The sequence below is a fragment of the Gekko japonicus genome, unplaced genomic scaffold (genome assembly GCF_001447785.1).
Source record: "Gekko japonicus isolate JY-2015 unplaced genomic scaffold, Gekko_japonicus_V1.1 scaffold1533, whole genome shotgun sequence".
Lineage (NCBI taxonomy): Eukaryota > Metazoa > Chordata > Lepidosauria > Squamata > Gekkonidae > Gekko > Gekko japonicus.
In genome coordinates this window covers 282,173-309,177 of record NW_015163649.1, presented here as the reverse complement: position 1 = coordinate 309,177, position 27,005 = coordinate 282,173, and the positions used below count along the sequence as shown (strand labels likewise).

At 50.8% G+C, this 27,005-nt stretch overlaps 1 protein-coding gene across 1 annotated transcript in view; it reads right to left on the bottom strand.

Moving 5' to 3' along the window:
• Window positions 1–178: 178 nt before the first annotated feature.
• Window positions 179–27,005, bottom strand: part of CLSTN1 (calsyntenin 1) — a 67,949-nt gene continuing 41,122 nt past the window's right edge. The window contains exons 11-19 of the mRNA XM_015407668.1: window positions 26,825–26,875; window positions 23,193–23,350; window positions 19,842–19,990; window positions 16,767–16,993; window positions 15,267–15,437; window positions 10,232–10,379; window positions 8,622–8,758; window positions 5,475–5,686; window positions 179–2,324 (exon numbers count right to left, since the gene is read on the bottom strand). Coding sequence (XP_015263154.1) covers window positions 2,124–2,324; window positions 5,475–5,686; window positions 8,622–8,758; window positions 10,232–10,379; window positions 15,267–15,437; window positions 16,767–16,993; window positions 19,842–19,990; window positions 23,193–23,350; window positions 26,825–26,875 — 1,454 coding nt within the window. The 3' untranslated portion in view covers window positions 179–2,123. The remainder of the gene's footprint in view (window positions 2,325–5,474; window positions 5,687–8,621; window positions 8,759–10,231; window positions 10,380–15,266; window positions 15,438–16,766; window positions 16,994–19,841; window positions 19,991–23,192; window positions 23,351–26,824; window positions 26,876–27,005) is intronic.

The window sequence follows — 27,005 nt, the reverse complement described above, 5'->3', positions numbered from 1 at the left end:
GAGTGGGGAATCAAACCCGGTTCTCCCAGATTAGAGACCACGCTCTTGACCACTACACCAAACTAGATCTTGGATGAGAGACCAGTGCCAAGGAAGTCCAGGGTCGTTATAGAGAAAGGCAATGGCATACCACCTCTGAACGTCTCTCACTTTGGAAAACCCTTACAGGGTCGGCAATGGCAAACCACCTCTGAACGTGTCTCGCTCTGGAAAACCCTTACGGGGTCGCTGTAAGTCAGCTGTGACCGAGGCCACTTCCCACCACCACCTCTATATAGCCGAAGACCGTCCACCCTTCCCCCCAAATAATCATAACCGAACAGAAAGCTAAAAAAGTCTGAGGCCCTCTCCCGGAAGAGTGAACGCGGAGAACACGACTCACCTCCCGAAAAGCCCAGTGCTCCCTCCCGCCCGCCAATGGGGTCGTGACTTGCTTCTCACACTTTCAGACTCTCTGATCTTTCTGAAAACAGGTGAGGTCTCATCTGGGGCCGCCCCACCCCAAACCATGCAGCCCCGGAACCTCGGTAAGTGGATTAAGCCAGGTCGTCTCGGAGGGCCCATGCCCTGATTTCCCCAGGAAGGAGCTGTGGCCAGTGTGTAAACAGATCAGAACAAAAAAAAGGACAAAAAGAAAAAAAGAAAGAACTGCTTGGGACTCCCATAATCCCAAGTCACTGTACAAAGAGCTACGGGGAATGACGCGGAGTGTTTCAAGTGGGAATGATGCCAGGAACTAGGCCCAAGCCTGCCGGGCCTGCTTCCCAGCCTGCAAAGTACAGGTTCGCCTGTCTCGGTGAGCAGCCACGGCAAAAGACGCCCCCTGCAGCGTCTTCCGGGTCCTGCGTCACCATCGCCCTTATAGTCAAACTGAGTCGCCTCCTTAGCAGCTGCTACCGAGAAATCAGAAAGCCCCCAAGTCCCCACCTGGCTTTCTCCACTTGTGCAAAAAGAACATACCTGCTGCCGGGTGTGTGCCAGCCGCCTCGTTTCCTCTCCCCGCGAGCCAAACGCACTAAGAACCCGCGGACGAAATGGCAACAGGTAGGGTGGTTGGTCCCCCCTCCCCAAGAGAAACTCGTGTGTGTGTGGGGGGGAGGAGCAACCTCTGCAGTCTAACTGACACGTTTGCCTCTGGAGTAAAAATTTAGGGGGGAGTGTCCAATGACAGAGCTGGACCAGAGTGAAGATGGTAGTGGGGGTCTGGCAGCCACTGCGCCATCAATTGCTCCTTCTACGCTAAGTCGACCTCGTCCCGTGGAAAATCACTTCTAGATCATGCTGTATGAGTTTTAAAAAATTTCTCTTTTTTTTGTTTTTGTTTTTAAACCGTAGCATGGTTTTGTTCCCTCCCTCCCCGGTTTTCACTACCACGAAGGACATTAATTACATGATCCCGATATATTTACAAAATATTAAAAAGTCTTGTTAGATCTCCTACGCATTAACCTCATCCTGCCACTTTACACATGCACTAGAAGGTGGGAAGAGACTTTCAGGTCCAGAGGGATGGAGCGAGCCGCAAAAAAGGAAAAAAGAAAAAAAGGAAGGAAAGGAAAAGAAAAGAAAACAACAACGCCACCCCCCCCTCCGCAATTACTTTTCATCGACGGACAGTCTCGGAATCTTGTTTCGCCAGGAAAGCGTGAGGGAAGGAGCAGACCCCGGAGGTGTAGCTGCCTCCCCAAGTACCCGGACCCCCCAAAAACCAGAAGTTAAAAAGCCGGACAGTCTTGCCCCGCTGTGTGTCACAGAGCTCTCGAGTCTCTTAAAGTGAGATGGGGCGAGGAGGGAGAGAGGGAGTGCACGCACAAGGCGACCCCTTGCCGGATAAAAAAAACCAAAGCAGGAAAAAAGAAAGGGAATCCAGTCGCTGTGGGGTGGAGAAGACGGAGGAGCAGTGAGCTAGGTTTCTGGAGACACACACACACAAGGTGGCGGGGTCGGGGCCACGCCGGTCGGCTCTACGGGCCCGAGCGACTGGCTCGCGCCTCGGATCCTCGGGAGCGATGGAGCAGGTTGCCGTGGAGTCTTCTGGAAGAGAACGAGAGAGAGACGGAGAGGGAGAGAGAAAGAGAGGAGGGGGTGGCCGCGGGGAGGGAGGGGGGGAGGGAGGGCCGGGATCAATAGGTGAGCGTGGAGTCGTCCCACTCGAGCTGCTGCTGCCGGCTGACGTTCTGCTGGCCCTCCTCGTGCTCCCCCTCCTCTTCCTCGCTGCTCTCGGACTCCGCGCTGGTGATGTCGTCCTCCTCCTCGCCCTCTTCGCTCTCCTCCTCCTCCTCCTCCTCCTCCTCCTCCTCGCTGCTGTGCTGGTCCTCGTACGTCTGGGGGATGGGAGGGGACACCCCTTTTGAGGCTCCGCTGATTTCTCCCTGCCACTCCTTTGCTACCTTTTTTTTTTTTGCTTCAAGGACACCCCCCGGCCCATCGGGGCACAGTGCCACAGCTGAGGGGGGCTCTTGGGCGTGGTGCCAGACAGGCCGGCTTCCTTACAGGAGGACTGCTGGTGCCGCCCGGAGGACCTTTTCGGTGGCAGCCCCATGATTATGGAACGCCTTTCCCAGGGAGGTGCACCTGGCCCCCCTCCCTTTGCAATCTTTAGGGGGCAGCTGGAGACCGTTTTATTTAGGACTCCGTTTTGATTGATTCCTCCTGCCAACCTAGCAGTTCGAAAGCAAGAAATTGCAAGTAGATATATAGGTACCACTTCAGTGGGAAGGTAACAGCGTTCCATGCGCCTTGGTGTTTAGTCATGCCGGCCATATGACCACGGAAACGTCTTCAGACAGCGCTGGCTCTTCGGCTTGGAAACGGAGATGAGCACTGCAACCCTAGAGTCGGACTCGACTGGCTTTCGAGCAAGGGAACCTTTACCTTACCTTTGATTGATTTACTTGCAGTCCTAAACTGGAATTTTAAAATTTTGGTGTTTTTTCTTTAGTTGATTTCATTTTATGTATTTTATCTATATGATCAAGCCTTCTTGACCTCAGCCTGAAAGAAAGAGGCCGAGTAAAACATTATAAATAAATACATAAAACAAAGTTTGAGTCCAGTGGCACCTTTAAGACCAACGAGTTTATTAGTATGTTGATTTTAACACTGTAATTATATTGACCGTGTTTTATGCATTACTGGAATTTGTACTATTGGAATGAATTGTGTTTCATGTATTATTGGAATTCTTATTCTGTTCTGTAAGCCGCCCGGAGCCGGCCTAGGCCGGGAGGCCGGGATAACAAATTAAATAAATCAAATCAAATTTTCAGTGTAAACTTTCGTGTGCGTGTGCACGTCTATAGATATTTTCAGGTATCTGAAGGAGTGTGCATGCACACGGAATTTCACTCAATGAAACTGCTGAGTGGTCGGGTTAGAACAGATAAAAGGAAGGTACTTCTTCACCCAAAGAGTGATTAACACATGGAATTCACTGCCACAGGAAGTGGGGGGGGCTACAAGCATGGATGGCTTCAAGAGGGAACTGGATAAGCATATGGAGCAGAGGTCCATCAGTGGGTATTAGCCACAAGGTATAGATAGGGACTCTGGGGCAAGTGATGCTCTGTCTTCTTGGTGCTTGGGGGGGGGGTCAACAGTGGGAGGGCTTCTAATGTCCTGGCCCCACTGGTGGACCTCCTGATGGCACTGGTATTTCTGGCCATTGTGTGACACAGAGTGTTGGACAGGAGGGGCCTTTGGCCTGATCCAACATGGGCGTCTCTTATGTTCTTATGTATGTTCTTATGTTAAGTTTACACCTTGAATAAAATTCTGTTGGGTCTTCAAGGTGCCACTGGATTCAAACTTTGTTCTGCTGCTTCGGACCAACACGGTGACCCCACCTGAATCGAAGCAAAATAAATAAAGGGGGAAGAGGCTGCAGCAACAGCAAAAGAGGGGAAGCAGCCGAGACCGGGGTGGGGGGTGGGCTACAGACTCTGTGCTGGGCCGTGGGGGTCTTGCCCGCTGGTGCCGTCCGCAACCCAGAAGATGGAGCTCGTTGACAGTCTTTCCCCCAAAGGACCAGATGACCTAACCCTCTTCCTCCTTTGCCAGGGAGTGGCAACTGAGACAGCTCCAGCCAAGCCCTGACCTGGACAGCCCATCTTGCCAGATCTCGGAAGCCAAGAAGGGCAGACCCTGGCAAGCAGGCCTGTAGCTACAGTGGGGCTTTGGGGGGGGCTCCGCTTTCTTTCTTAAAGGCACAGCCCCACAAGAGTTTCTCCTGTACACGCTTTTAAAAATCATTTAAAAACATTTTTAAAAGGTGTGCGCTCCTTTAAGCAGAGTGGGGTGCTGTAGCTAATTCCCTCACTGACCAAGGGGGTTGGAGTAGGTGACCTCTAGGATCCCTTCTGTGTGTCAAGACACTGGTCTCCTTGAAGAGAGTGTTTCTGTCTGAGTGTTAGCTTTCTTGACTCTAGAAGTCATGACTCACACCTGCCGGCTTGTTCTCAGAATTGCTGCTCAGGCTGGCGGAAGTGATTAACTTGCAGCAGCTGAGAACTGTCCTCTAAAGTGGTCGACAGCTTACAACTTGGAGATCTCGCCTGGTAACAGCTTTCTGTTGGCGAAATGGCTTTTCTTTCTGCACTGAGATCTTCAGCCCCACCAGAACAAAATTGGCCCCAGAAGCCACAGAATCCTGGCTATGGGCCTGCTGGCAAGGACTTGGAAGGGTGACCTCCGGGGTACACCAGGGCTTGGGATGCAGAGGCAGGCTATCAAACCACTTCTCTGAAAAATGCCCAAGCCCCCAGTAGGGGTTGCCATGACTTCCAGGCGTTAAAAGCACGCGCACGCACACCAATGTTGCCTCTAAGGTTTGGAGTCTTGTAAGCAAAAATTCTACTTTGTGAGCTACTGGCATTAAAGTTGTGAGCGAGCAATTTGGCTACCGCCTGAATTAGTTTGCTCTGGAGCCATCCTTCCTGAGCTAAGGCAAAAATGTGTGAGCCGGGGGCTAAAAAACTGTGAGCTAGCTCACAGTAACTCAGCTTAGAGGGAACACTGGCACGCACACACACACAATACTCCACACACACACCCCCCCAAAAAAAAGAGAGCTCCAGCCAAGACAAAGGGTCAAGAATAGACAGAGAGCAAGAGGTGAATCACAGGGGATGGTGTTGTTGCACAGCTGAGTCCAGGGATGTCCACTGCTTGCACAAGCATCCTAGAAACCTAGACTCCTTCCCCAAGCTAGCCATTTCGGCCTGCAACTTCTACTGAAAAATGAGACGTGTGCACACAGGAGCCATCAAGGGATCATGGCAGGAGGCTCAAAGAGAGCCAGAAGCCAACGTGAACAGCAGCTGGGGGGGACAGACTGAGAACCACATCCGGTCCTAGATGTTCTCCAGGTGGGATGCAGTCGACAGGCGGCCCGTTCGGGAACAGGGCCAGCGGAAGCCCCGCCCTGCATGCCTTTGAACCGTAAACTGGGAAAGAAGCACAACTCGTGCCCTTACCTCCATCGGGTTGACGGTGATGGTCAAGGCGGAATCGTCCCAGTCCATCTCGTTCTCCTTCCCCGAATCCTGGTCCCGCATCGTTCGCTGGTGGGCGGCTCGGATGCGGAACACGCCCAGAATGATCATGAACACCAGGAAGCTGACACAGACCACGATCACCACGGTGGCCGTACTTTCCCCCCGGGGGGGGGGGGGAGAGAAAGAGAAGCCTGCTCAGGTGCTGCAGCCCGTCACGGTGCAGGAGTCCCCAACAAGGCAACTGCTGACACTTTCCCTGGGGCCTGCCAAGTGCTTTTAGAAAGTGGGCGGGACTAGGTGGGGCTTTTGCTCAGGAGAGCTTCTGATTGGAGGAGGAGGGGGAGATCGGATTTATACCCCGCCCTTCACTCAGAATCTGAGGTTGGCTTACAAACTCCTTCCCTTCCCCTCCCCACAACAGGCACCCTGTGAGGTAGGCAGGGCTGAGAGAGCTCTTTCCAGAACTGCCCTTTCAAGAACAGCTCTGACAGAACTCTGGCTTGGTCATTAAGAACAATCCACAAACAACAGAAAAGACCTCCCAGTATAAACTGGAACAACAAAGACAGACTGGGGAAGTTGCTATCAAAAGCAAAAAGTGATATAATTCTAAAGCAAATCAAGTGTATATTATCCAACAGCAAGAATACAGCACTCCAAATATCAACATATAGTCCAAGAATACAGAGATCCAAATATCAACGAGTAGTCCAAGAATTATGGAGAGTCCGGCTTTAACTTCGTTTCGAAAGTAGACTTCATCAGAAGTAATTTTCAACTTGCGATGTGTGATTATTTCTATTGTTCAAGCACAAAGACGATATTTCTTATGTTGTAATGTAGGCATTTTGGAGCTTAAGCTTTTTGTCATGCCCATTAATAAGAAGTGTTAAATTTTGTTGAAAACAAAGGGCGAGTCCCTGTTAAAAACTACATTACAACATAAGAAATATCATCTCTGCACTTGAACAATAGAAATAATCACACATCGCAAGTTGAAAATTACTTCGGATGAAGTCTACTTTCGAAACGAAGTTGAAGCCGGACTCTTTGTAATTCTTGGACTACTCGTTGATATTTGGATCTCTGTATTCTTGGACTAGGAGCTGCGGTGGCTCAAGTGGTTAAGACGCTGAACTGCAGGCTGTGGAAGGTCGGTAGTTCAGCAGTTCGAGACCCGAGTGTGCCGCATGATGGAGTGAGCTCCCGTCTCTAGTTCCAGCTCCTGCCAACCTAGCAGGTCGAAAGCAAGAAATTGCAAGTAGATAAATAGGGACCACTTCGGTGGGAAGGTAACAGCGTTCTGTGCACCTTGGTGTTTAGTCATGCCGGCCACATGACCACGGAAATGTCTTCGGACAGCGCTGGCTCTTCGGCTTTGAAACGGAGATGAGCACCGCAACCCTAGAGTCGGATTCGACTGGCTTTTGAGCAAGGGAACCTTTACCTTTATTCTTGGACTATTTCTTGATATTTGGAGTGCTGTATTCTTACTATTGTATAATATACACTTGATTTGCTTTAGAATTATATCACTTTTTGCTTTTGATAACAACATCCCCAGACTGTCTTTGTTGTTCCACAACTATGGCTTGCCCCAGGTCATCCAGCAGCTGCAGGAGGAGGAGTGGAGAATCAAACCCGGTTCTGCCAGATTAGAGTCCATGCACTTAACCACGAAAAGGCACCCTGACAAACAAAGCTGAAGGATTTTAGGCAAATGAGGCACTACTAGAGTTATAAACCTTGCAGACTGCGTTCTTGCTTTCAGATAATGATGCTTATATCTATCCTATAGTTTCCCTGTTTGCTTTAGCAGCACCTAAGATTAGATCTAAGGGGCAGGCTACCTGATGGTGATTAAACCCATTTCACTAGTAGTTAATTTTAACCCAGATATTAACAGTGCTTTTTAACTTTTACGACTGCTCTGTTGTATTCTGTATTTTGCAATGGGCAACGGCTCAATACGATAAGCCACTTTGGACTTAACCTTGCTCCCTGACATTTTGTGGGTGGGTCTACCTCTTACAGCACCACTCAGATCCAGTTTGGTGTAGCGGGTAAGAGTGGCGGACTCTAATCTGGCAGAACAGGGTTTGATTCCCCACTCTTCCACATGCAGCTGCTGGTATGACCTTGGGTCAGTCACAAGTTCTCTCACAGGGTGTTGGTTGTGGGGAGAGGAAGGGAAGGGAAAGGAGATTGTAAGCCACTCTGAGATTCCTTTGGGTAGCGAAGGGTGGGGTATAAATCTAGTCTCCTCTTCTTCTTGAGAGCTAGTTTGGTGTAGTGGACTCTAATCTGGGAGAGCCGGGTTTGATTCCCCACTCCTCCACTTGCACCTGGCTGGATGACCTTGGGCAAGCCATAGTTCTGTCAGAGCTGTCCTTGAAAAAGCAATTTCTGTCAGAGCTCTCTCAGCCCCACCCACCTCCCAGGGTGTCTGTTGTGGGGAGGGGAAGGGAAAGGAGTTTGTAAGCTGCTCTGAGACTCCTTTGAGCAGTGAAGGGTGGGGTACAAATCCAATCTCCTCCTCCTCCTCTTCTTCTTTTGTTATTGGCTCCACCTCCCGTGACAGCCATTTTGCCCCGTGTCAGAATTCCAAAGGTGTCTGCAGGCTCAAAAGGGTTGGGCACCACCCTCCTAGCAGCATGCGCCAGGCGGCCCCTGACCCAAGTGCTGGGAAGCTCAGAGGGACTTCATCAGGATCAGGCAGACCCCCTTTGGAGAAGGAAGCCCCCCTCCCCCCGGTTTCTTTGCTACAAAAATACAGTCTGAGCAGTATTACAGAGGGGTGAAGCGGTACTCCTTCCTAACCCATGTTTCAATGGCCGTTTTTATGTTTTTTTGTGTATTTCACCCTCTTTTAAAAAATGTTTTAATGATAGGTGTTAGGGGGCGACTATTTCCTGAAGGCCCCAGAAGAAACGGGCTGCCTCTCATCCGTGTTAGAAACCTAGCAAGGCTGTCTCAGCCCTGCGTGACCCAAGACGCGATGCGCCGCTCGGCTGCAAGTCGCTGCCATTCATTCGCCGTGCCTGGGAGCCAGAGAGATACCGATTCTCAAACAGCCTTTCAATCTGAAGGGGAAGTCAGGAACCCAGAGGGAAGTCACGTCCTTACCTGAAAACCCAGGGTGTGGGTTGGCCAGGTTGTGACCAGAGAGGTCGACAAAAGAATGGTGGACGGGTTGGACAAACTGTGGCTGGGCGGCGATGTGGCTGGCGTGGTCCACGGGGTTGGCCGTGTGGATGACGTGGGGGGGGGGGGGGGGGGGAGAGAGAATGGGCGAAACAGGAAACAAATTAGAAACTCTTGCACACAAGCTGAGCAGGTTAACAAGAAGCTGCCTGGATTCTTTGTACAACTGCCTGTTCCCCGGCCTTAGACAGCAAGCCTTTGGGTACGAACATAAGAGAAGCCAATGTTGGATCAGGCCAATGGCCCATCCAGTCCAACACTCAGTGTCACACAGTGGCCAAAAATACCAGGTGCCACCAGGAGATCCACCAGCAGGGCCAGAACTCCAGAAGTCCACACACACAACCACACTGTTATCCTCCCAAGCACCAAGAATACAGAGCATCACTGCCCCAGACATAGGAGAAGCCATCCTGGCTCAGGCCAATGGCCCATCTGGCCCAACACTCTGTCACACAGTGGCCAACACCCAGGTGCCATCAGGAGGTCCATCAGCGGGGCCAGAACCCCAGAAACCCTCCCACTGTTGCCCCTCAAGCACCAAGAAGACAAGAGCATCACTGCTCCAGACATAAGAACATAAGAGAAGCCCTGTTGGATTAGGCCAATGGCCTGTCCAGTCCAACACGCTGTGTCACACAGTAGCTAAAACCCAGGTGCCATCAGGAGGTCCACCAGCAGGGCCAGAACTCCAGAAGCCCTCCCACTGTTGCCCCAAGCACCAAGAAGACAGAGCATCACTGCTCCAGACATAAGAACATAAGAGAAGCCCTGTTGGATCAGGCCAATGGCCTGTCTAGTCCAACACGCTGTGTCACACAGTAGCTAAAACCCAGGTGCCATCAGGAGGTCCACCAGCAGGGCCAGAACTCCAGAAGCTCTCCCACTGTGGCCTCCCAAGCACCAAGAAGACAGGGCATCACTGCCCCAGAGTGTTTGATCCATACTTTGTGGCTAACAGCCACTGGTGGGCCTCTGCGCCATATGTCTATCCAGTCCCCTCCTGAAGCTGTCTAGGCATGTAGCCAGTTTCCATTTTTGTGCCCTTTGGGGTGTCTTTGTGGGTAGCCCTCTGCATTCCTATCGTTGGGTGGGCTGAAGAGGGAGAGGTTCCAGAAATGGCAGAATACGGCACCTCAATCCAGCAAAGGTCCCAGTGAGATGTCGCCGGCTAGCGTTTTGGTCAAGGCCCCAGAGATTGCACACTGGCTGCCCTTGACTGACTTTGCTACCAGGGAGGCGACCACTAAGTCGGGGGCCACGGATCAGTGGCAGAGCCCCTCGTTTGCATGGGGAAGACCGGCCAGTTCGACCCCAGGCACCACCGGCTGAGAAGAGTCTCTGGACGTAGGTGCTGGGAAAAGACCTTCCCCCTCTGCCCGAGATCCTGCAGGGCCACGGCCCGCCCCAGCGAGCCACGCCAAACTAGAGGGATCCACAGCCTGACTCGGCGCGAGGCAGCTGTCTGCCCCGCCCCACAAGCCCCACAATCGGCTCCTCGGGGGCTTCCGGCACACCAGCTCTGCTCGCGTACCTCCACTTTGAACTCGTTGCTGACGTAGCGGCCGTTGAGCTCCGAACAGACCAATCTGAACTTCCGGTCAAAGAGAGCGGCGATGTGCCAGTTGCGGTAACGGATGAGGTGCAGAACCTCTTCGTAGCTGGCCATGGTGTCGACCCCTAAAGGGAGAGCAACGCAGCCGCCGTCAAGGGCAAGGAGGGACTGGGTGGGGGCGGCGAGGAGACACACTCCCCCACCCCGCCCCGGACACATAAACGCTAGTGAAATGGATCAGACTCAGGCAGCTCTTAAACAAGTGATTTCAGCTTTATTGAACCAGAACAAATCAACACGAAAAACCATAGGAGCCTGAGCTCCTTTTAAACATCCCGGGCTGGGAAAGCCACGCCCAGGTGAACGGTAAGAACCAATCATATTAACACAACAAAGACCAATCAATGTTGTTCCCTCCAGTCACAATCCTTAGCTCTGATTGGCCTGTTGACAGAAGCAGCCAATCAGAACGTGCACTCTAGGATACCGGGCTTTAACATACTGTATCTGAAGCGTAGGCATGCAGTAGAAATCATAATATATGACAGCTAGACTGGAGGCTTTGGCGGCTGTTCTGCGGGGCTCGCTTCAGAGGGTCTGGGTGGGGGGGGAAGGGGGCGGGGCCAGATTACGATTTTCTCTCGCTCGATAATTGGATTGGAGGATGCTACTTGCCCTGAAGGAGGAATGAGATGCTAAAGAAAGCGCTGGCATTGGCTGGTGGTACCTTCCGAATCTGGGCTTAGCTGTCAGACTCTCAAGTTACTCTCAACCACACTGTCTTTGGCAGTGAAAGGCTTTAGTGAGATATAAACAAGTTCCAGGCCTTAACAGTACTATGTCAGTTCTAAAGATTTTGGCGGGTATATGCAAAGAAACGGGTAATTCAAATGTAACCCCTCCTAAGCCCCATACGTACGTCACATTCACCCTGCCTAGCTCCAGCGTCTCTAACCCCCTTCTTTCACACGGGAAATATATGATTCCATTATCTACTGAGCAAGCAAGCCGGCACTGGAAGATTCAAGGACGTCCCTCTGTGAACCAGAGAAAGGCTCTCCTTAAATGTTACGCCTCTAAGATACTGCAGTCACACACTCCACACTCACACCCCCTCCTAAGGAACTCCCCTCCCCCCAGCATCTATGGCAAACTGAGAGGAGAAGAAGAAGAGGAGGAGGAGGAGGAGGAGGAGGAGGAGGAGGAGGAGATTGGATTTATACCCTGCCCTTCACTACCCAGAGAAGTCTCAGAGCGGCTCACAAACTCCTTTCCCTTCCCCTCCCCACAGCAGACACCCTGGGAGGTAGGTGGGGCTGAAAGAGCTCTGACGGAAACGGCTCTTTTTCAAGAACAGCTCTTATCAGAACTATGGCTTGCCCGAGGTCATCCAGCAGCTGCAAGTGGAGGCGTGGGGAATCAAACCCGGTTCTCCCAGATTAGAGTCCGTGCACTTAACCACTACACCAAACCCCCCTTTCACATGGGAAATGCATGATTCCATTATCTACTGAGCAAGCAAGCTGGCACTGGAAGATTCAAGGACGTCCCTCTGTGAACCAGAGAAAGGCTCTCCTTAAATGTTACGCTTCTAAGATACTGCAGTCACACACTCCACACTCCACACTCACACCCCCTTCCTAAGGAACTCCCCTCCCCCTAGCATCTATGGCAAACTGAGCAGAGCAAAGCGAAGCAAGGTTTGACATTAGCAGAGCACTGCAGAAAAGAGACCTCCCTGGCGATCCAAGATACTCCTCTGTGCTCAGCTGCAGAGACTGCCGAGGGAGACACGCTTCGGCTCGGACCTTCTTTGGGAATTAATTGTCCAGAGCAGAACGAGGGACCGGGGACTTCTGAGGGGCCAGGATTTTTTCTTTTGTGAGGTGTATTTTTTTCCTGGGGGGGGGGCAACCATTATGAGGGAGTGAAGGGCTTTTGTAAAAATAAGACATTATTGCTGCTCAAGTGGTTAAGACGCTGAACTGCAGGCTGTGGAAGGTCGGTCGTTCAGCAGTTCGAGCCCCGAGTGTGCCGCATGACAGAGTGAGCTCCCGTCTCTAGTTCCAGCTCCTGCCAACCTAGCAGTTCGAAAGCAAGAAATTGCAAGTAGATAAATAGGGACCACTTCGGTGGGAAGGTCACAGCGTTCTGTGCGCCTTGGTGTTTAGTCATGCCGGCCACATGACCACGGAAACGTCTTTGGACAGTGCTGGCTCTTCGGCTTTGAAACGGAGATGAGCACCGCAACCCTAGAGTCAGATTCGACTGGCTTTCAAGCAAGGGAAACCTTTACCGTTACCAATGCTGCATGTGATCAAGTAGCTAGGTTATACATAAATAATACGGAAGTGTGCTGAAGCATGCGAGGCTGTATGTTGGCGCAGTGCTCTGTTTCATGTCCCCCTCTTCATGTCCACCCAGCTCGCCACCTCTCTCCCCCTCCCAGCCCTTCACAGGGTTTATTCATTAATATATTGCTTAAGAATCAAAACCCTATGAATACTTCCTACCTGGCCCGTAGCTAACATGGGGCACACGGGGCCCAGCCCCCTAGTCTTTCTTCTGGGCCCCTTCACCTGGGCTGCCCCCAAAGTGCTCTAACTTACCAACTGCACTGTACTTCCGTTTAATTAGCCCCCGAGACCCCCTCCCAAAAAATTCCCTAGCTACGGGGTTGCTTCCTACCCTCCAAGCCACCGAGCCATCTGTTTCCTTCCCCACACCAATCCCCATCTATGCCTCTTGTGGGGCGGGGCTGTAAATTAAGGGGGCGGGGCCCCAAGATGCCCCACTGTAGCTATGGGCCCTCTGAGGGCAATCTCCTGTTTTGTTTTTAAAATTTATAATTTTTATTTAAGAATTTAAGAACAATACAAGGTAAGTACAATAGATGTCTGCAGATGAAGTACAAACATAGGTTAGAAAAAACATTAATGCTTAACTATGTCCAGGCTGAAGACGCCAAAGAACTGTATCACACACTACAAAACATCTCTTAAGGCAACGATCGTATAATAAATACATATCCTTATGGGCAAATTTTAAATCAGTGTTCTGAAAGTAACTTCAGGTATTATCTTAGATCTAAGGCAAATAATGTTTCGGGTTCAAGTTTCAAAATTATATCTTTGATTTGTATAAAGAATTTGCTGGAATTACATCAGATTCAACCATATAGTTAGTGAGTGAAAACCAGGATGCTATAAATTTTTCTTCAAATTTGCTGGAGGAGAGATTGAGTGTGCTAAGTGATAATTTGGACATAATGAAGTGGTCTCAAATACGATTTTGCCAGGATTGGATCGTGGGTGGAAGTCTGTCTAGCCATACCGCGGCTATGGCATTTCTGGCTACAGCTAATGAAGTGTGGATCAGAACAGTCTTCCTCTTATTGCCCTGTGGATCTGACCAATTATTTAGTAGTAGTGTTTCTGGTTAAAAAAAAAAGGCAACTGTATATTTGTAATCAAGGAGATGTGATGTGATCAGTGTTCCCTCTAAGCCGAGTTAGTGTGAGTTAGCTCACAGTTTTTTAGCCTCCGGCTCACACATTTTTGTCTTAACTCAGGAAGGATGGGGCTCCAGAGCAAACTCATTTATGCAGTAGCCAAATTACCTGCTCACCACTTTAATGCCAGTCACTCACAAAGTAGAATTTTTGCTTACAAGACTCCACAGCTTAGAGGGAACATTGGCTGTGATATCTGAGACCAGAATGACTGTATGTGTTGGCACTTCCACCAGCAATGGAAAAAGTTGGCTTTTTGTCCACAGTTCTTTCTACACAGGGGATCCACTGCTTTTATGATATGATGAAGAGTTACATGCACCAAGCGTCTCTGGTTGGCAGGGGGCATCCCCTCTGTTGAGCCCCCTGGAGCTGAACAGAATTCAGTCGCCCTGTTTATAGACCGACGCAGGAGTGTGGGAGGGTCAGAGGGACACACCTGTGCCTGCCTCCACCCCCCCCCCCGCCAGCAACTCAGCCGGCCTTGAACTTGCAGAAACATTTCAAGTTGTGAAGAAGCCCTCGTCCTCCAGGCTCAGAAAAGATGTGCCCAACTCAAAACGTTTGATTTAGACTTGGAAAACCCACGCTCCCTCTAAGCCGTGGAGTCTTGGTGAGCAAAAATCCTACTGGCATTCAAGTGGTGAGCAAGCGACTTGGCTACTGCATAAATTACGTTTGCTCTGGACCCACGTCCTTCCTGCGCAAGGACAAAAAAAAAAAAATGTGTGAGCCGGAGGCTAAAAAACTGTGAGCTACCTCACCCTAACTCCGCTTAGAGAGAACACTGCTTGGAACGACAACGGCTGGGCCGTTCGCATTTGGAATCCCGGATGCGTCGTGAAGAAGAAGAGAAGAGATTGGATTTATACCCTGCCCTTCACTTGGAGTCTCAGAGCGGCTCACAAACTCCTTTCCCTTCCCCTCCCCACAACAGACACCCTGTGAGGTGGGTGGGGCTGAGAGAGCTCTGACGGAAACTGCTCTTTTTCAAGAACAGCTCTTATCAGAGCTACAGCTTGCCCAAGGCCATCCAGCCAGGTGCAAGTGGAGGAGTGGGGAACCAAACCCGGTTCTCCCAGATTAGAGTCTGCACACTTCACCACAACACCAAACTGGCTATCACCAAACTGAGCAGTGTTCCCTCCAAGCTGAGTCAGTGTGAGCTAGCTCACAGTTCTTTAGCCCCCGGCTCACACATTTTTGTCTTTTGCTCAGGGAGGAGGGCTCCAGAGCAAACTAATTGATGCAGTAGCCACATTGTTTGCTCACAGCTTTAATGCCAGGAGCTCACAAAGTAGAATTTTTGCTCACAAGACTCCCCAGCTTAGAGGGAGCATTGGTCGTGAGCACTCAGTGATCACTGGGGTTACCGGCTGGATCGCAGATGAAGTTCACTTGGAAGCAAGCGCTAAGAAAAAAAGATGTCCGGCCGATCTCGTGACTGCTCGGATCGTTGCTGGGCTCCCCGGCGCACCAAAGGCAGAGGGCCGACACTCACCCGTAATGATCACGCCAAGGTTGGAGCTGCTCATCTCCATCCCCTTCTGCTGCAGCCGCACCAGATCCACCTCCAGGCTCTCCTGCTCCTGGTTGAGCTCCTCCCCCACCACGGTCACTTCGCAGGTGTCCAAGTTGTGCATGATCTCTTCGGACACCAGAGACTCTTGAACTGCAGAGACACAGGCAGACACTGAGGTCAGGCAGGCCCGGGGGGGGGGGGGGAGGAAGTGACAGAAACGGGCCCCAGCCTCGGCATACTTCTTCACCCAAAGAGTGATTCACACCTGGAATTCACTGCCACAGGAGGTGGCGGCGGCTACAAGCATGGACAGCTTCAAGAGGGAACTGGATAAATATATGGAGTAGAGGTCCATCAGTGGCTATTAGCCACAAGGTATAAACGGGAACTCTCAGGCTGGGGCAAGGGATGCTCTGTATTCTTGGTGCTTGGGGGGAGGGGGGGGCTTCTGATATCCTGGCCCCACTGGTGGACCTCCTGGTGGCACCTGGTATTTTTGGCCACCGTGTGACAGTGTGGGACTGGATGGGCCATTGGCCTGATCCAACATTGGCTTCTCTGATGTTCTTATAGTTAGGAACTCTGAGGCTGGGGCAAATGATGCTCTGTATTCTTGGTTCTTGGGGGGGGCAACAGTGGGAGGGCTTCTAATGTCCTGGCCCCACTGCTGGACCTCCTGATGGCCCCTGGTATTTTTGGCCTCTGTGTGACAGAGTGTCGGACTGGATGGACCATTGGCCTGACCCAACACTGGCTTCTCTTACGTTCTTATACCTTCTGGCAGACCTTCTGGGGGCCCCCTCTGCTGCCACCCCCACCTGCTCATCCCCCCTGCTGTCCATTTGCTTGCCATGGGCCCTCCCCACCACCCTCGCTTCCAGCACAGTCAGGAAAGGGTCTGTGAGTACTGTGAAGACTGGAAAATGAACCAGTGGGCGGGGGAAGCGTGAGTGGGGGGACGATACGGCAAGTAGAAGAAGAAGAGAAGAGATCCTGCCCTTCACTCGGAGTCCCAGGGCGGCTCACAATCTTCTTCCCCTTCCCCTCCCCATAACAGGCACCCTGTGAGGTAGGTGGGGCTGAGAGAGCTCTCTCCAGGACCGCTCTTGAGAGAACAGCTCTGAGAGAACTTGTAACTGACCCACGGTCACACCAGCAGCTGCACGTGGAGGAGTGGGGAATCAAACCCAGTTCTCCTAGGGACAGGGGCCCCAGGTAGTCTCTGCTCCAGGGGCCACTGAAACCAGGAACTGGCTTTTGACAGAAAGCCCACCAACATATGGCTCTGCCGTTTCCACGCTGTCTTCCGCAGAACTAGCTTGGCCAACAGGCCTCCAGGTTTCCATGTGGTACCTCCTCTCCTTCCTCCACCCCTCGGCATCCACACCCTCACCCCTGCCCTCAAAGGGGCCGTGTCCCTTCTGAATTGTGCACAGCGTCTGGCTCTAACTACTCCACGGTCAGGCACGGAGACTTCACCTGTGGGATCTTCGTCGCCGTCTCCCTCCGGCTCCACCTCCCGCGTGATGGTGCTGATGATGCGGAGCTCGGGGAAGAGGGAGACCCCCTCGGGGCTCTCGAACTCCGAAGCGGAACGGGCGAAGTGGTTGATGCCGCTCAAGCTGATCTTGGGCTCCTCGGGCTGCAGGACCATGACGTAGCCGTCGACGAACGGGATGGCCATGCAGGCCTCTTCGCTGGAGCACCTGCGGGAGGCGATCGAGACCCGCGGCTGTTAAAGCCCGAAAAGCTCACGTGTCACGAAGACAAACGCAAGGACACGCAATGCACAGATCTGGCGTTACAGGAGGGAACCCGGTGGCCTTCAGCTCTACGTGGTCTATTTTAACGTGGCTGGTGTACATCACCGTGACCGTGCGTCAGCCCCGATTTTCTCCCAGTCTCGGGTCTTCCCACGATCTGCCGTCAGGTGTACCATCCAGACAGCACAAAGTGTGAATGAATGGAAAGAGCCCACATGCCACTGCTCTAAGCCCACGCTCCAGCAGAGCGGAGAAGGCCTCTTTCAACAGCCTGCTGGACGACACGTCAGCCGCCACAGGGAGCGGCCAAATTGGCAACTGCTGTCTGTGCAACTCCAGCAGGTCTTCCTTACAATGTTCCCTCTAAGCTGGGTTAGTGTGAGCTAGCTCACAGTTTTTTAGCTTCTGGCACACACATTTGTGTCTCAGCTCAGGAAGGAGGGCTCCAGAACAAATTAATTGATGCAGCAGCCAAATTGCACACTCACAGCTTTAATGCCAGTAGCTGACAAAGTAGGATTTTTGCTCACAAGACTCCACTGCTTAGAGGGAACATTGCTCCCTAACCATTCCCCCCCCGCCCCCCGTTTATGGGCTCATATGGGTAAAGTTCTCTAAGTTGCATGGTGAGCTGCTCAAGGGGAAATTCCAGTGTTGGCAGACCAACATTTAGGGGTCAGGTTTAGCGAGTGTCTATCAACTTGGGCTTTTTATCATCTTGCAGATCAGAAGAAGATGACGAAGAGGAAGAAGAGGAGGAGTAGGAGTTGGCTTTTATACCCCGCTTTTCTCTCCCCGAAGGAGTCTCCGAGTGGCTTACAATCTCCTTCCCTTTCTCTCTCCACAACAGACACTCTGTGAGGCAGGTGGCGCTTAGACAGCTCTGAGAGAACTGTGACTGGCCCAAGGTCACCCAGCAGGCTTCATGTAGAGGAGGGGTGGGGAATCGAACCCGGTTCTCCAGATTAGAGTCCCCCGCTCTTAACCACTACACCACGCCGGCTCTCACCCGGAGCCCTTGAGGATCTTGGCAACGGAATTATAAAATGGAAAGCTCCAACTAAAGATGGTTTCTTTTGACAAAATCTAGTTATAACTGCTATCGTGACCTAAGATGGCTGGATTGTAAAAGGGACAGATTGCGGGAGAGCCGTGTGGGAATCCCCGCTAGGGAGGGAAGGATTTGGGATTGCCTCACCGTGGCCTTAAAAATGCAGCACGGATAGTGCAGCAGCACCCTAAAATTCTTTGCACCTGAACACACCTGAGTCACAGGACTGGTCAGACTGGCCCAGTGCGACCAAAAATGGGGAGAAAAACACAACCCTCCATGAGAAAGGTAACCAAAAAAGGTTGAGGCAAAAAAAGAACAACTAAAATATAGCTATGCACATGGTGCTAATGTACAAATTATCATATAGAATTTAATTATACATTCAAGAGTGCTAAAATATCATTTAAAAACCACAATCCTATGGTCCTGCATATAAGTATCTATTCCTAGTATAAAGACAAATGTCCAATCATATAAATACAGGTTAAAAGGTACAAATAATATCCATATACAGGAACCAATACCAAACGCATTTCGGCTAAAAGCCTTCCTCAGAGGTAAAATTCAAAGTGAGCACACTCCATAAATTTAAGAAAAATATAAACGTAAAGGTTCCCTTGCTCGAAAGCCAGTCGAGTCCGACTCTAGGGTTGCGGTGCTCATCTCCGTTTCAAAGCTGAAGAGCCAGCACTGTCCGAAGACATTTCTGTGGTCATGTGGCCGGCATGACTAAACGCCGAGGCGCATGGAACGCTGTTACCTTCCCACCGAAGTGGTACCTATTTATCTACTTGCAATTTCTTGCTTTCGAACTGCTAGGTTGGCAGGAGCTGGAACTAGAGACGGGAGCTCACTCCGTCATGCGGCAACCTGGGTCTCGAACTGCTGAACTACTGACCTTCCACAGCTTGCAGTTCAGCGTCTTAACCACTTGAGCCTCCGCAGCTCCTAAGAAAATTATACATCAAAACTTATCATTGTCCCTGATAAGGCAATTTTACTTGCACTCTTAGGACCTAAACTGGAAGGTACATATTGGTACTGATAGTCTTTCCAGCATATGCAACTACTTCTGGCACAAAGCGAGATAAATTTGTGGCCCCAAATAGAAGTCTTTTGGTGTGCCATTCAATTCCAGATTGGAACATTAAATTTTTGTCCTATATTATTAATTGTTTATTGCCTTACATGGGCTACAGGGTCTTTGTTGCTTGATGTACTTTGTACTTTTTGACCTCTGATGAGGGCTCTTGCGATCCGAAACGCGTCAGGTCATACGCTGTTCTTTTTTGCACATCTGTCACTTTGAACATTTTATGAGGCTTTACTTGGGGCCCTACGAGGTTTTTATATCTCTCTGAAATAAACACTCTTTTGGCTATATGTTTTTTAACATTTGGACCTCAGTAAGTTTCCTAAACTTCCTTTGGAGGTTTTTACAATGAGAAAAGAATTATCGTTAACAACCTCATTTATTACGAGACTGGCCCAGTGATACGGACTCCGTTTAGCGGTGGCACCAAAGGCTTCTCCCTACTATGCTACCTGAGATCATTTAACTAGGGGGGCTTGAGGACTGAGCCTTAGATCCGCTGCTCTACTATCAAGCTGTGAGCAGCCCTCGTCTCTCACACCCACAGCCTGCCTTCGGGGATTCGGCTGCCACAAAAGAGGACTTCTGGCTCTCTCAGCGGCGGAACTGTTACCGATCGCAGCGTGGCGGATGACGCAACTCACTTGACCGCGCTGGTGATCTTGATCCTCCGGATCCCGGGCGTCGGGAACTGGCGAGAGTTCAGGTAGGAGATGTGCTGCATGGCCTTGTCGAACTGGTCGATGTCGTCTCCTTCCAAGGTCAAGACCGACTGGCCGGGGTTCATCTGGATCTGAAAGGCCGAGCGGAGGTACAGTGGCATGGGAGATGTTTCGCGGGGAGGAGGGAAGAAAAACCAGGGCTAGAATGAGCTGGATTCATTAAGCGGTGTCCTCCTTTTTCTCCACAACCCTGGGCTTCCTCGGTAGTCTCCCATCCGAGTACTAAGCGGGGCTGACCCTGCTTCGCTTCCGAGATCTGATCAGATCGGGCTAGCCTGGGCCGTCCAGGTCCAGGCAAGAGACAAGCAGAGGTGGCTTGCCCTTGCCTGCCTCTGCGTAGCAACCCTGGACTTCCTTGGTGGTCTCCCATCCAAGTACAAAGCAGGCCCAACCCGGCTTAACTTCCAAGCGCTGACAAGGTCAGGCTACCCTGGGCCACCCAGGTCAGGGAAGTGCCCTTCCAGTCGCACCAAAATGAAGGTTAGGGGCCCACTTATCTGCCGTTGATGCCCGAAGGATGTTGCATAAAACGAGGGTTACAGTTAATTAACGAACTGGCCCTCTTTCGCTCAAAATGCTGTTCACGCACACATTTAACATGTCGTTTCACCATGTAGGAAACTCTGTAGGAACCCGGCAGCGTTTGCTTAATGCTACGATAACCGAACTGACGGTTCAGGATTTCCCCGACGGCCACCACCAGGTCTGCAGTTAGCAGGTGCTTAGAGCAACATCCTGCAGCTGTTATGCTAGCTCCTAAACAAACGGAATAGATTCACAGAAGGAAGTGATTAACGCTTCCTGCTGCGGGGAGGCGGGGGCGGAAAGAGGGAAAAGACAGTTTGCTTTTTTGTGTTGAAGAATTCCAAGGGGCTATACGACAGGCACTGAACCGACTGATTGATAAAATGCAGGAAAACATAAAACCATTAGAGGCGATTATTTATAGCATAAGTTTGGAGATTCCTGGGGGGGGATACCAGTTTGTTAAATTTTGGCTGCCTGTAAATTTTAGGGGGGTTGTGGTGGAGGGAGGCAGTAACACATTTGTTTCCTGTACAAGCGATCTGGTTTCCTTCCTGCATCTTTAAAATATTGTCAGAAATCGACAGATAAATAAATCTAACCAACATCTGCCCTGATCTCTAGGAAATCTTGTAACATTTCACTGTGTAACTCATGTGTATTTTCAAAATACACTGTGAGTACGCACATGAACTCACATGAAACTGCCCTATACTGAATCAAACCCTCGGTCCATCAAGGTCAGTCTTGTCTACTCAGACCGGCAGTGGCTCTCCAGGGTCTCAGGCGGAGGTCTTTCACATCACCTCCTGCCTGCTCCTTTGAACTGGAGAAGCCGGGGATTGAACCTGCGACCTTCTACGTGCTAAGCAGATGGTCTACCAGTGAGCCACGGCCCCTCCCAGTGGTTTAAGACTCTCAACTAGTCGAGGCGGTCCTGGATCTTCCAGCGCTTTTCAAACCACATTTCAGGTGTCCGGGGCCCCCAGTTTGGATATGCTAAGCAGATGGTCTACCAGTGAGCCACGGCCCCTCCCAGTGGTTTAAGACTCTCAACTAGTCGAGGCGGTCCTGGATCTTCCAGCGCTTTTCAAACCACATTTCAGGTGTCCGGGCCCCCCAGTTTAGATCAGAGCCAACAACAAAGGATTTAACCCATGCCAGTATAGTTTTGTCATCCAAATTGCTCCCCCCCCCCCAAAAAAAATGCTACCGTTAACCTTGAGAAGAGAACAAAATGCAGGGAGTCCACCTTTTGTCCTAGATAGCAGGAACAGGGGAAGGGGGAAGGCAGCAGTTTTAACAGGTAAAACCAGGCAGGTTTCAACCCTACTCCCCTTTCTTTGAAGGGCCCAACTAGGGACGCCAGCCTCCAGGTGGGACCTGGAGATCCCCTGGAATTACAGCTCCTTTCCAGACTACAGAGATCAGTTCCCCTGGAGGAAATGACAGCGTTGGAGGGTGGACTCTGTGGCAGGGTACCCTACTAAGGTCCCGGTCCCCCCCAGGCTCCATCCTCAAATCTCTACGGGTTTGCCCACCTGGAGCTAGCAACCCAACCCCCCCCCTTCCCCTGCTGCTGGCCAGGGGGCCCTTGGCAACTCTAGGTCCCACCCACCTGAAACTGAGCTTTAAGAGAAGCCGGAAGCTCCATGATAGCCCACCGCGTTTCACTTGGACATTCAAGCTCCATCTCTGCCTTCTACAGTCGTTGCCGGGCCTTACGCCACCCCAGTTTTGAGTAACCGTATTTAGAAGGGATGCTCACCGCTCACTTACAAACACGTTCACAATTTTTTTTGGGGGGGGGGGTACGTTACGAAACTCTTCAAACCAAAATAACATTTTTTAAAAACCCAGCTGAGCGTGAAAACCTCCCCAGGGTGTCCAGATGGTCCCCGGCGTTGAAGACCTTGAGAAGGCAGCTCTGCTTTGCTCAAGATCTGTCTCTCCCGACGCCTCCAGGCCAAACTTTGCTCTCCGGTGACTGCCGTCAAGCCAGAACTCGCTTGCGGCGACCCCAGCGAAGGGCATTCAAGGCAAGCGAGAAGCAGAAGTGGTTGGGCCGTTGCTTTCTCCTGCAAAGTCACACATATTGTGCGGCTCCCGGCAGGGGATGTGAAGGGGAGGGCATGCCTCTCCGATCTGTCTTCCCTTCCCCAGCCAGTGTTCTTCCCACCTGTCTTTCTCTTTTTCTCTCTTTCTCCCTGTCTTCCTTCCTTCCTCTCTCTTTTCCTTCTGTTCCCCTCCCTCACTTCCCCATCTATTTTTGCTTTCTTTCTCTCTCTTTCCACCTCTTTCATTCTTTCTTTTCACCTCTCTCACTCTTTCTCTCTCTCGTAGACAAATAAATGTCGTTAGCAAAGAAATAAATATCATTGGACTCAGGGCTCTTTTTGTAGAAAAAGCCCAGCAGGAACTCATTAGCATAACAGGCCACACCCAACAGCAGGAACTCATTAGCATATTGGGCCACACCTCTCTCTCTCTCTTGTAGATAAATAAATGTCGTTAGCAAACAAATAAATATCATTGGACAAATAATATCATTATCAGTATCTGTTTTTACCCCCTTTTTGTTTTTATTTTGGGCGGTCTCATTTAATGTCAATAAAAACGCGTGCGTTAATATTTGTCTTGCGGCTCTCGGACATCTGACGTTTATTCTACGGGGCTCTTAGGCTAGGCAAAGTTTGGCCACCCCTGGGCGACACCACGCCATTCCACATCCCGGGGCCGGCTTATTACCTTCAGGCTTTTGCTCGCCCCCTCGGCCATCTGCAGCTCCAGCCCCTCTTTGCAGGTGTAGAGGCAGTCGATCACTTTCTTGTTCTCCAGTTTCCCAGAGCGGATCATCAAGCCGGCCAGGTTGCCTCGGAAGAACTGGGCCATGCGGTGCTCTCCACCTTTGTCGAGCAAGGGAAGACAAGATGGGGTGAATGCGACCAACTTCTTTGGTGGGACAACTCTGCTCATGGTGCTGGTTATATTGGCATGCGGGTTAGCGAGTGTCCGTTCTTGTGTTAACCTTGCTGTTACGTTCAAGCACAACTCGGGGGGCGTAGAACTTAAAAAGAAGCTCACTCATGCAACTTGAGCAAAGGAGGGAAATGGAATGACCCAGCTCAGCCATGGAAATGAAAGGCTCTCGCCTTTACTGAAAGGTGAATTTCACCCCTTGAGTGGCGTCCTTGCCAGCTTGAGATTTCAAGGCTACGATTCAAAACAGGCATACTGGAAAACGCATCTCTCCTCAGCTCAAAATTGTTCCACGCCACGCATGTACGGCTGAACAAACGAGGGCAGAACTCGACGCCGTGAAAACGGGGCAGGAAAGGATGGATTATGGACGACGATATGAACAAACGTTTCAACGCTTGTGAGACACTCAGCGAAGAACAATCCCAAGACTTAAGACATCATTCGTAAGGGGTGGGTTGTTCCTGCCTGCTGAAAATATGTGTTAATGGCGAAACCTGTCTACCCAAATAAACTCTGTGAACAGCCTGAAGAACTCCTGGAATGAGACCCAGAGAGAGGCTATTGAAGGTACTGGTTTGAGAAACGTACAGCGGTTTATGACGGCTGCTTTTTGGCGCAGAAGAGCCTCGCTAGGAGGAACAGCTTTCCCCCGGGGGAGCCCGAAAACTCCGGCCTCAAACATCTGCTCACCAAGAATCCTAGGTGCCCAGTCATGGAATCCCATTCCTCTTGACAGCTATAAGAATTCTGCTAACAGTCCACTAGACAATCCATGTACTGGCTAAGACCGGGGGGGGGGGGGAGGCCGAGCAGACTCACGTGGATTGTTCTCCCCCCCGCCACGATCCCCTGTGGGCCACTGATGCTTTATAGATTTCAACACACAAGCAGGCATCCTCAGGACCTCTTCACAATTCAGGCATAAGCCAACCAAAATCAAGTGACCTCGCCCACGAGGGACTCAAAAAAGTAATTTGATGGATCAGAGCAAGAACCGGCAGACCAGGAGATCTACTAGGTCCATGACACCCCCCCCCTTTTCAAATTATCCCTGAACGAAGAGAGCCTATGCTTTGAGCCACAGATGTCCCCATTGAAATCTGGCTGCTGCCCTCAAATCTGCCCACCACAAATACAGGGTTGTAGTTTTTTACAGAGTTGGTAGAAATGTTCAACCTGGAGAAGAGGCAGTTGGGGGGGGGGAATATGATGGCACTTTTTAAGTATCTGAAGGGCCGTCATTTAGAGGAGGGCAGGGAGTTGTTTCGGTTGGTAGTGGAGGACAGGTATCGTAATCGTGGGTTTAAATTACAGGTGGGGAGATATCAGTGGGATATTAGGGGGAAACTTTTTTTAACAATAAGGGCATTTCAATGGTGGAATCTGTTGCCTGGGGCTGCTGTGGGTTCTTTCTCCTTGGAAGTGTTCAAGTAGAGATTGCCCGATCGTCTGGTGGGGATGCTTTTGGTCATCCTGCAGGGTGCTGGAGGGTCGGAATGGATGGTCTCTAAGCCCCTTCCAGCTTTCATACTTTGATTCTATATACATCAGGGCTGCAACGTTCAGGCAGTCATTTGGTTATATATTAAACCATTAAAAGCCTTCCAAGGGATGGAGAAGATGTCTCCAATTAAGCAGATAGTGTGTTGTTGTTTTTAAAACAGTTTTATTCTTTACTAGAAGTACTTAAAAAAAATAACAGGCATGGAATATACCATCTTAGAAGAAGCATTCACCCCCCCCCTTTCTTTTCTTGGTATTTTTTCTGTACTTTTCGTGTGTATGTGCGTGCGCATATATGTGCACCTGGAAGTCATGGCGACCTCTGGTGACTGAGCCCTGCTGGGGGCCTGGAGGATATTCAGAGAGGGGGCTGAATAAAGCCTGCCCCCGCCTCCCGACTGCTAGTATTCCAAGGAGGTCTCCCATCCACGTCCTTGCTGGAGTCGAGCCCGCTTAGCTTCCAAGGTCTGACCAGATCGGGCTCGCCTGGGCTATCCAGGTCAGGCCGCATTCCCCCTTTCTGACACAGGCCTCTTCTCAAATGGGCTTGCATGCTCTAAACACGGGGATTTAGGTTCTCCCCCCCCCAAGCAGAAAGACTGCCTTTATTCATATGCAAATATATGCAGCTCTAATCATGAGGTTAAGACTCCTGTGATTAAATCAATTAAGATTTCTTTACAAGGGGAAGACAGCTCCAGCAGAAGTGTGAAGCCGTGCCGTTTAGCTATTCTTTTCTAAGCTGGTTTTAAACGTCAGTGATGAATAATTAGAAGGTATTTTCCTACTCTGGCAGAGCTCTCTGGAGTATTAACAATTTTGAAACGTACAATTTAAAATAAATGGGATTTTTTTAAAAAAAGTCTCAAAGTGGAGATGCAAAGCCCGGTGAGCAATAATTAGGAATATGAGCTGTCACGAAAGCACGTGAGCTGGTGGACAACACCGGGGCTAAGAGAACCGGGAAGCTACTCGTTCAAACCTCACCTCTGGCCTGAACTCAGCAGGCGGCCATAAGCCAAGTTGCAATATCTCAGCTCTGTCCCACCCAAACTGCATTATGGGAATAATAATACAGATCTACTCTGCAAGGTGGTTGTGTGAACCGCAGTGAGATGAATGGATGCAAAGAGTTTAACGCCCTGCAGCCCTTTTGCAAGTGGTGAGCGTTATGCCAAAGGCCACTCCGACATACGAACTAGTGCGTCATTCCGCAGCCGTCTCTCTATAACTCTCAATGCTATCTTCCATTCTTAACAGTTAATGGCTAGAATCAAGTCCAGCAGTGCCATAAAGACCAAGATTTTCGCAGTGTAAGCGCCGTGAGATGTCTGAAGAAGGGAGTTTAAACTCTTGAAGAGGGGTGTCAAACATAAGGCCCGGGGGGCCGGAACCGGCCCTTCCAGGGCTCTTATGTGGCCGGCGAGCAACTAATGCAAGGGAGGGAACAGGAGACTGCTCATGGGGGGGAGAGGCAGTGTCTCGTCTCCCCTGGGTAATGCATGCATCGATGGGTTGAACGAGAGAGAGAGAGAGAGAGAGAGAGAGAGAGAGAGAGAGAGAGAGAGAGAGGAGCTGTAGATTTTTGCCATGAAAATGCATCTCAAACTCTCCATCGTTTCAACACAAGCCAACTGCTCGCAAGCCTGTACGAACAAGCGTCCGGGTGTTAACAACCAAAGGGGGCGAGGAAAGGTGAACACATCATACACAAGCAGCACAAATGGGCGAGAGAAAAAAAGAGAGAGCCGAATTATGTTGATTCGATGGCCGCAACGCAACGCCGGCATTCCATGCGATGTGTGAGATGAAGCAATGTCTGGGCTTAGAAGTGAAACCAAACAAAACAAAAAGAAAGGAAAAAAAAATAAGTTAAGAAGAGGAACACCGGCAACCTGCGGGGCTCTCAGTCGCTTTCTCGGTGTCATTCTCATTTTCTGTATATTCTGCAGAGCGGCGAGACAAAAAGAGACAGGGGAGAGAGAAGAAACAAGGAACCGGGTGGTTAGGACTTGTCGGCTGATCTGTCGCGTCACTCCTGAATCGGACAACCTGCTCACCTGGCACAACCTCCCC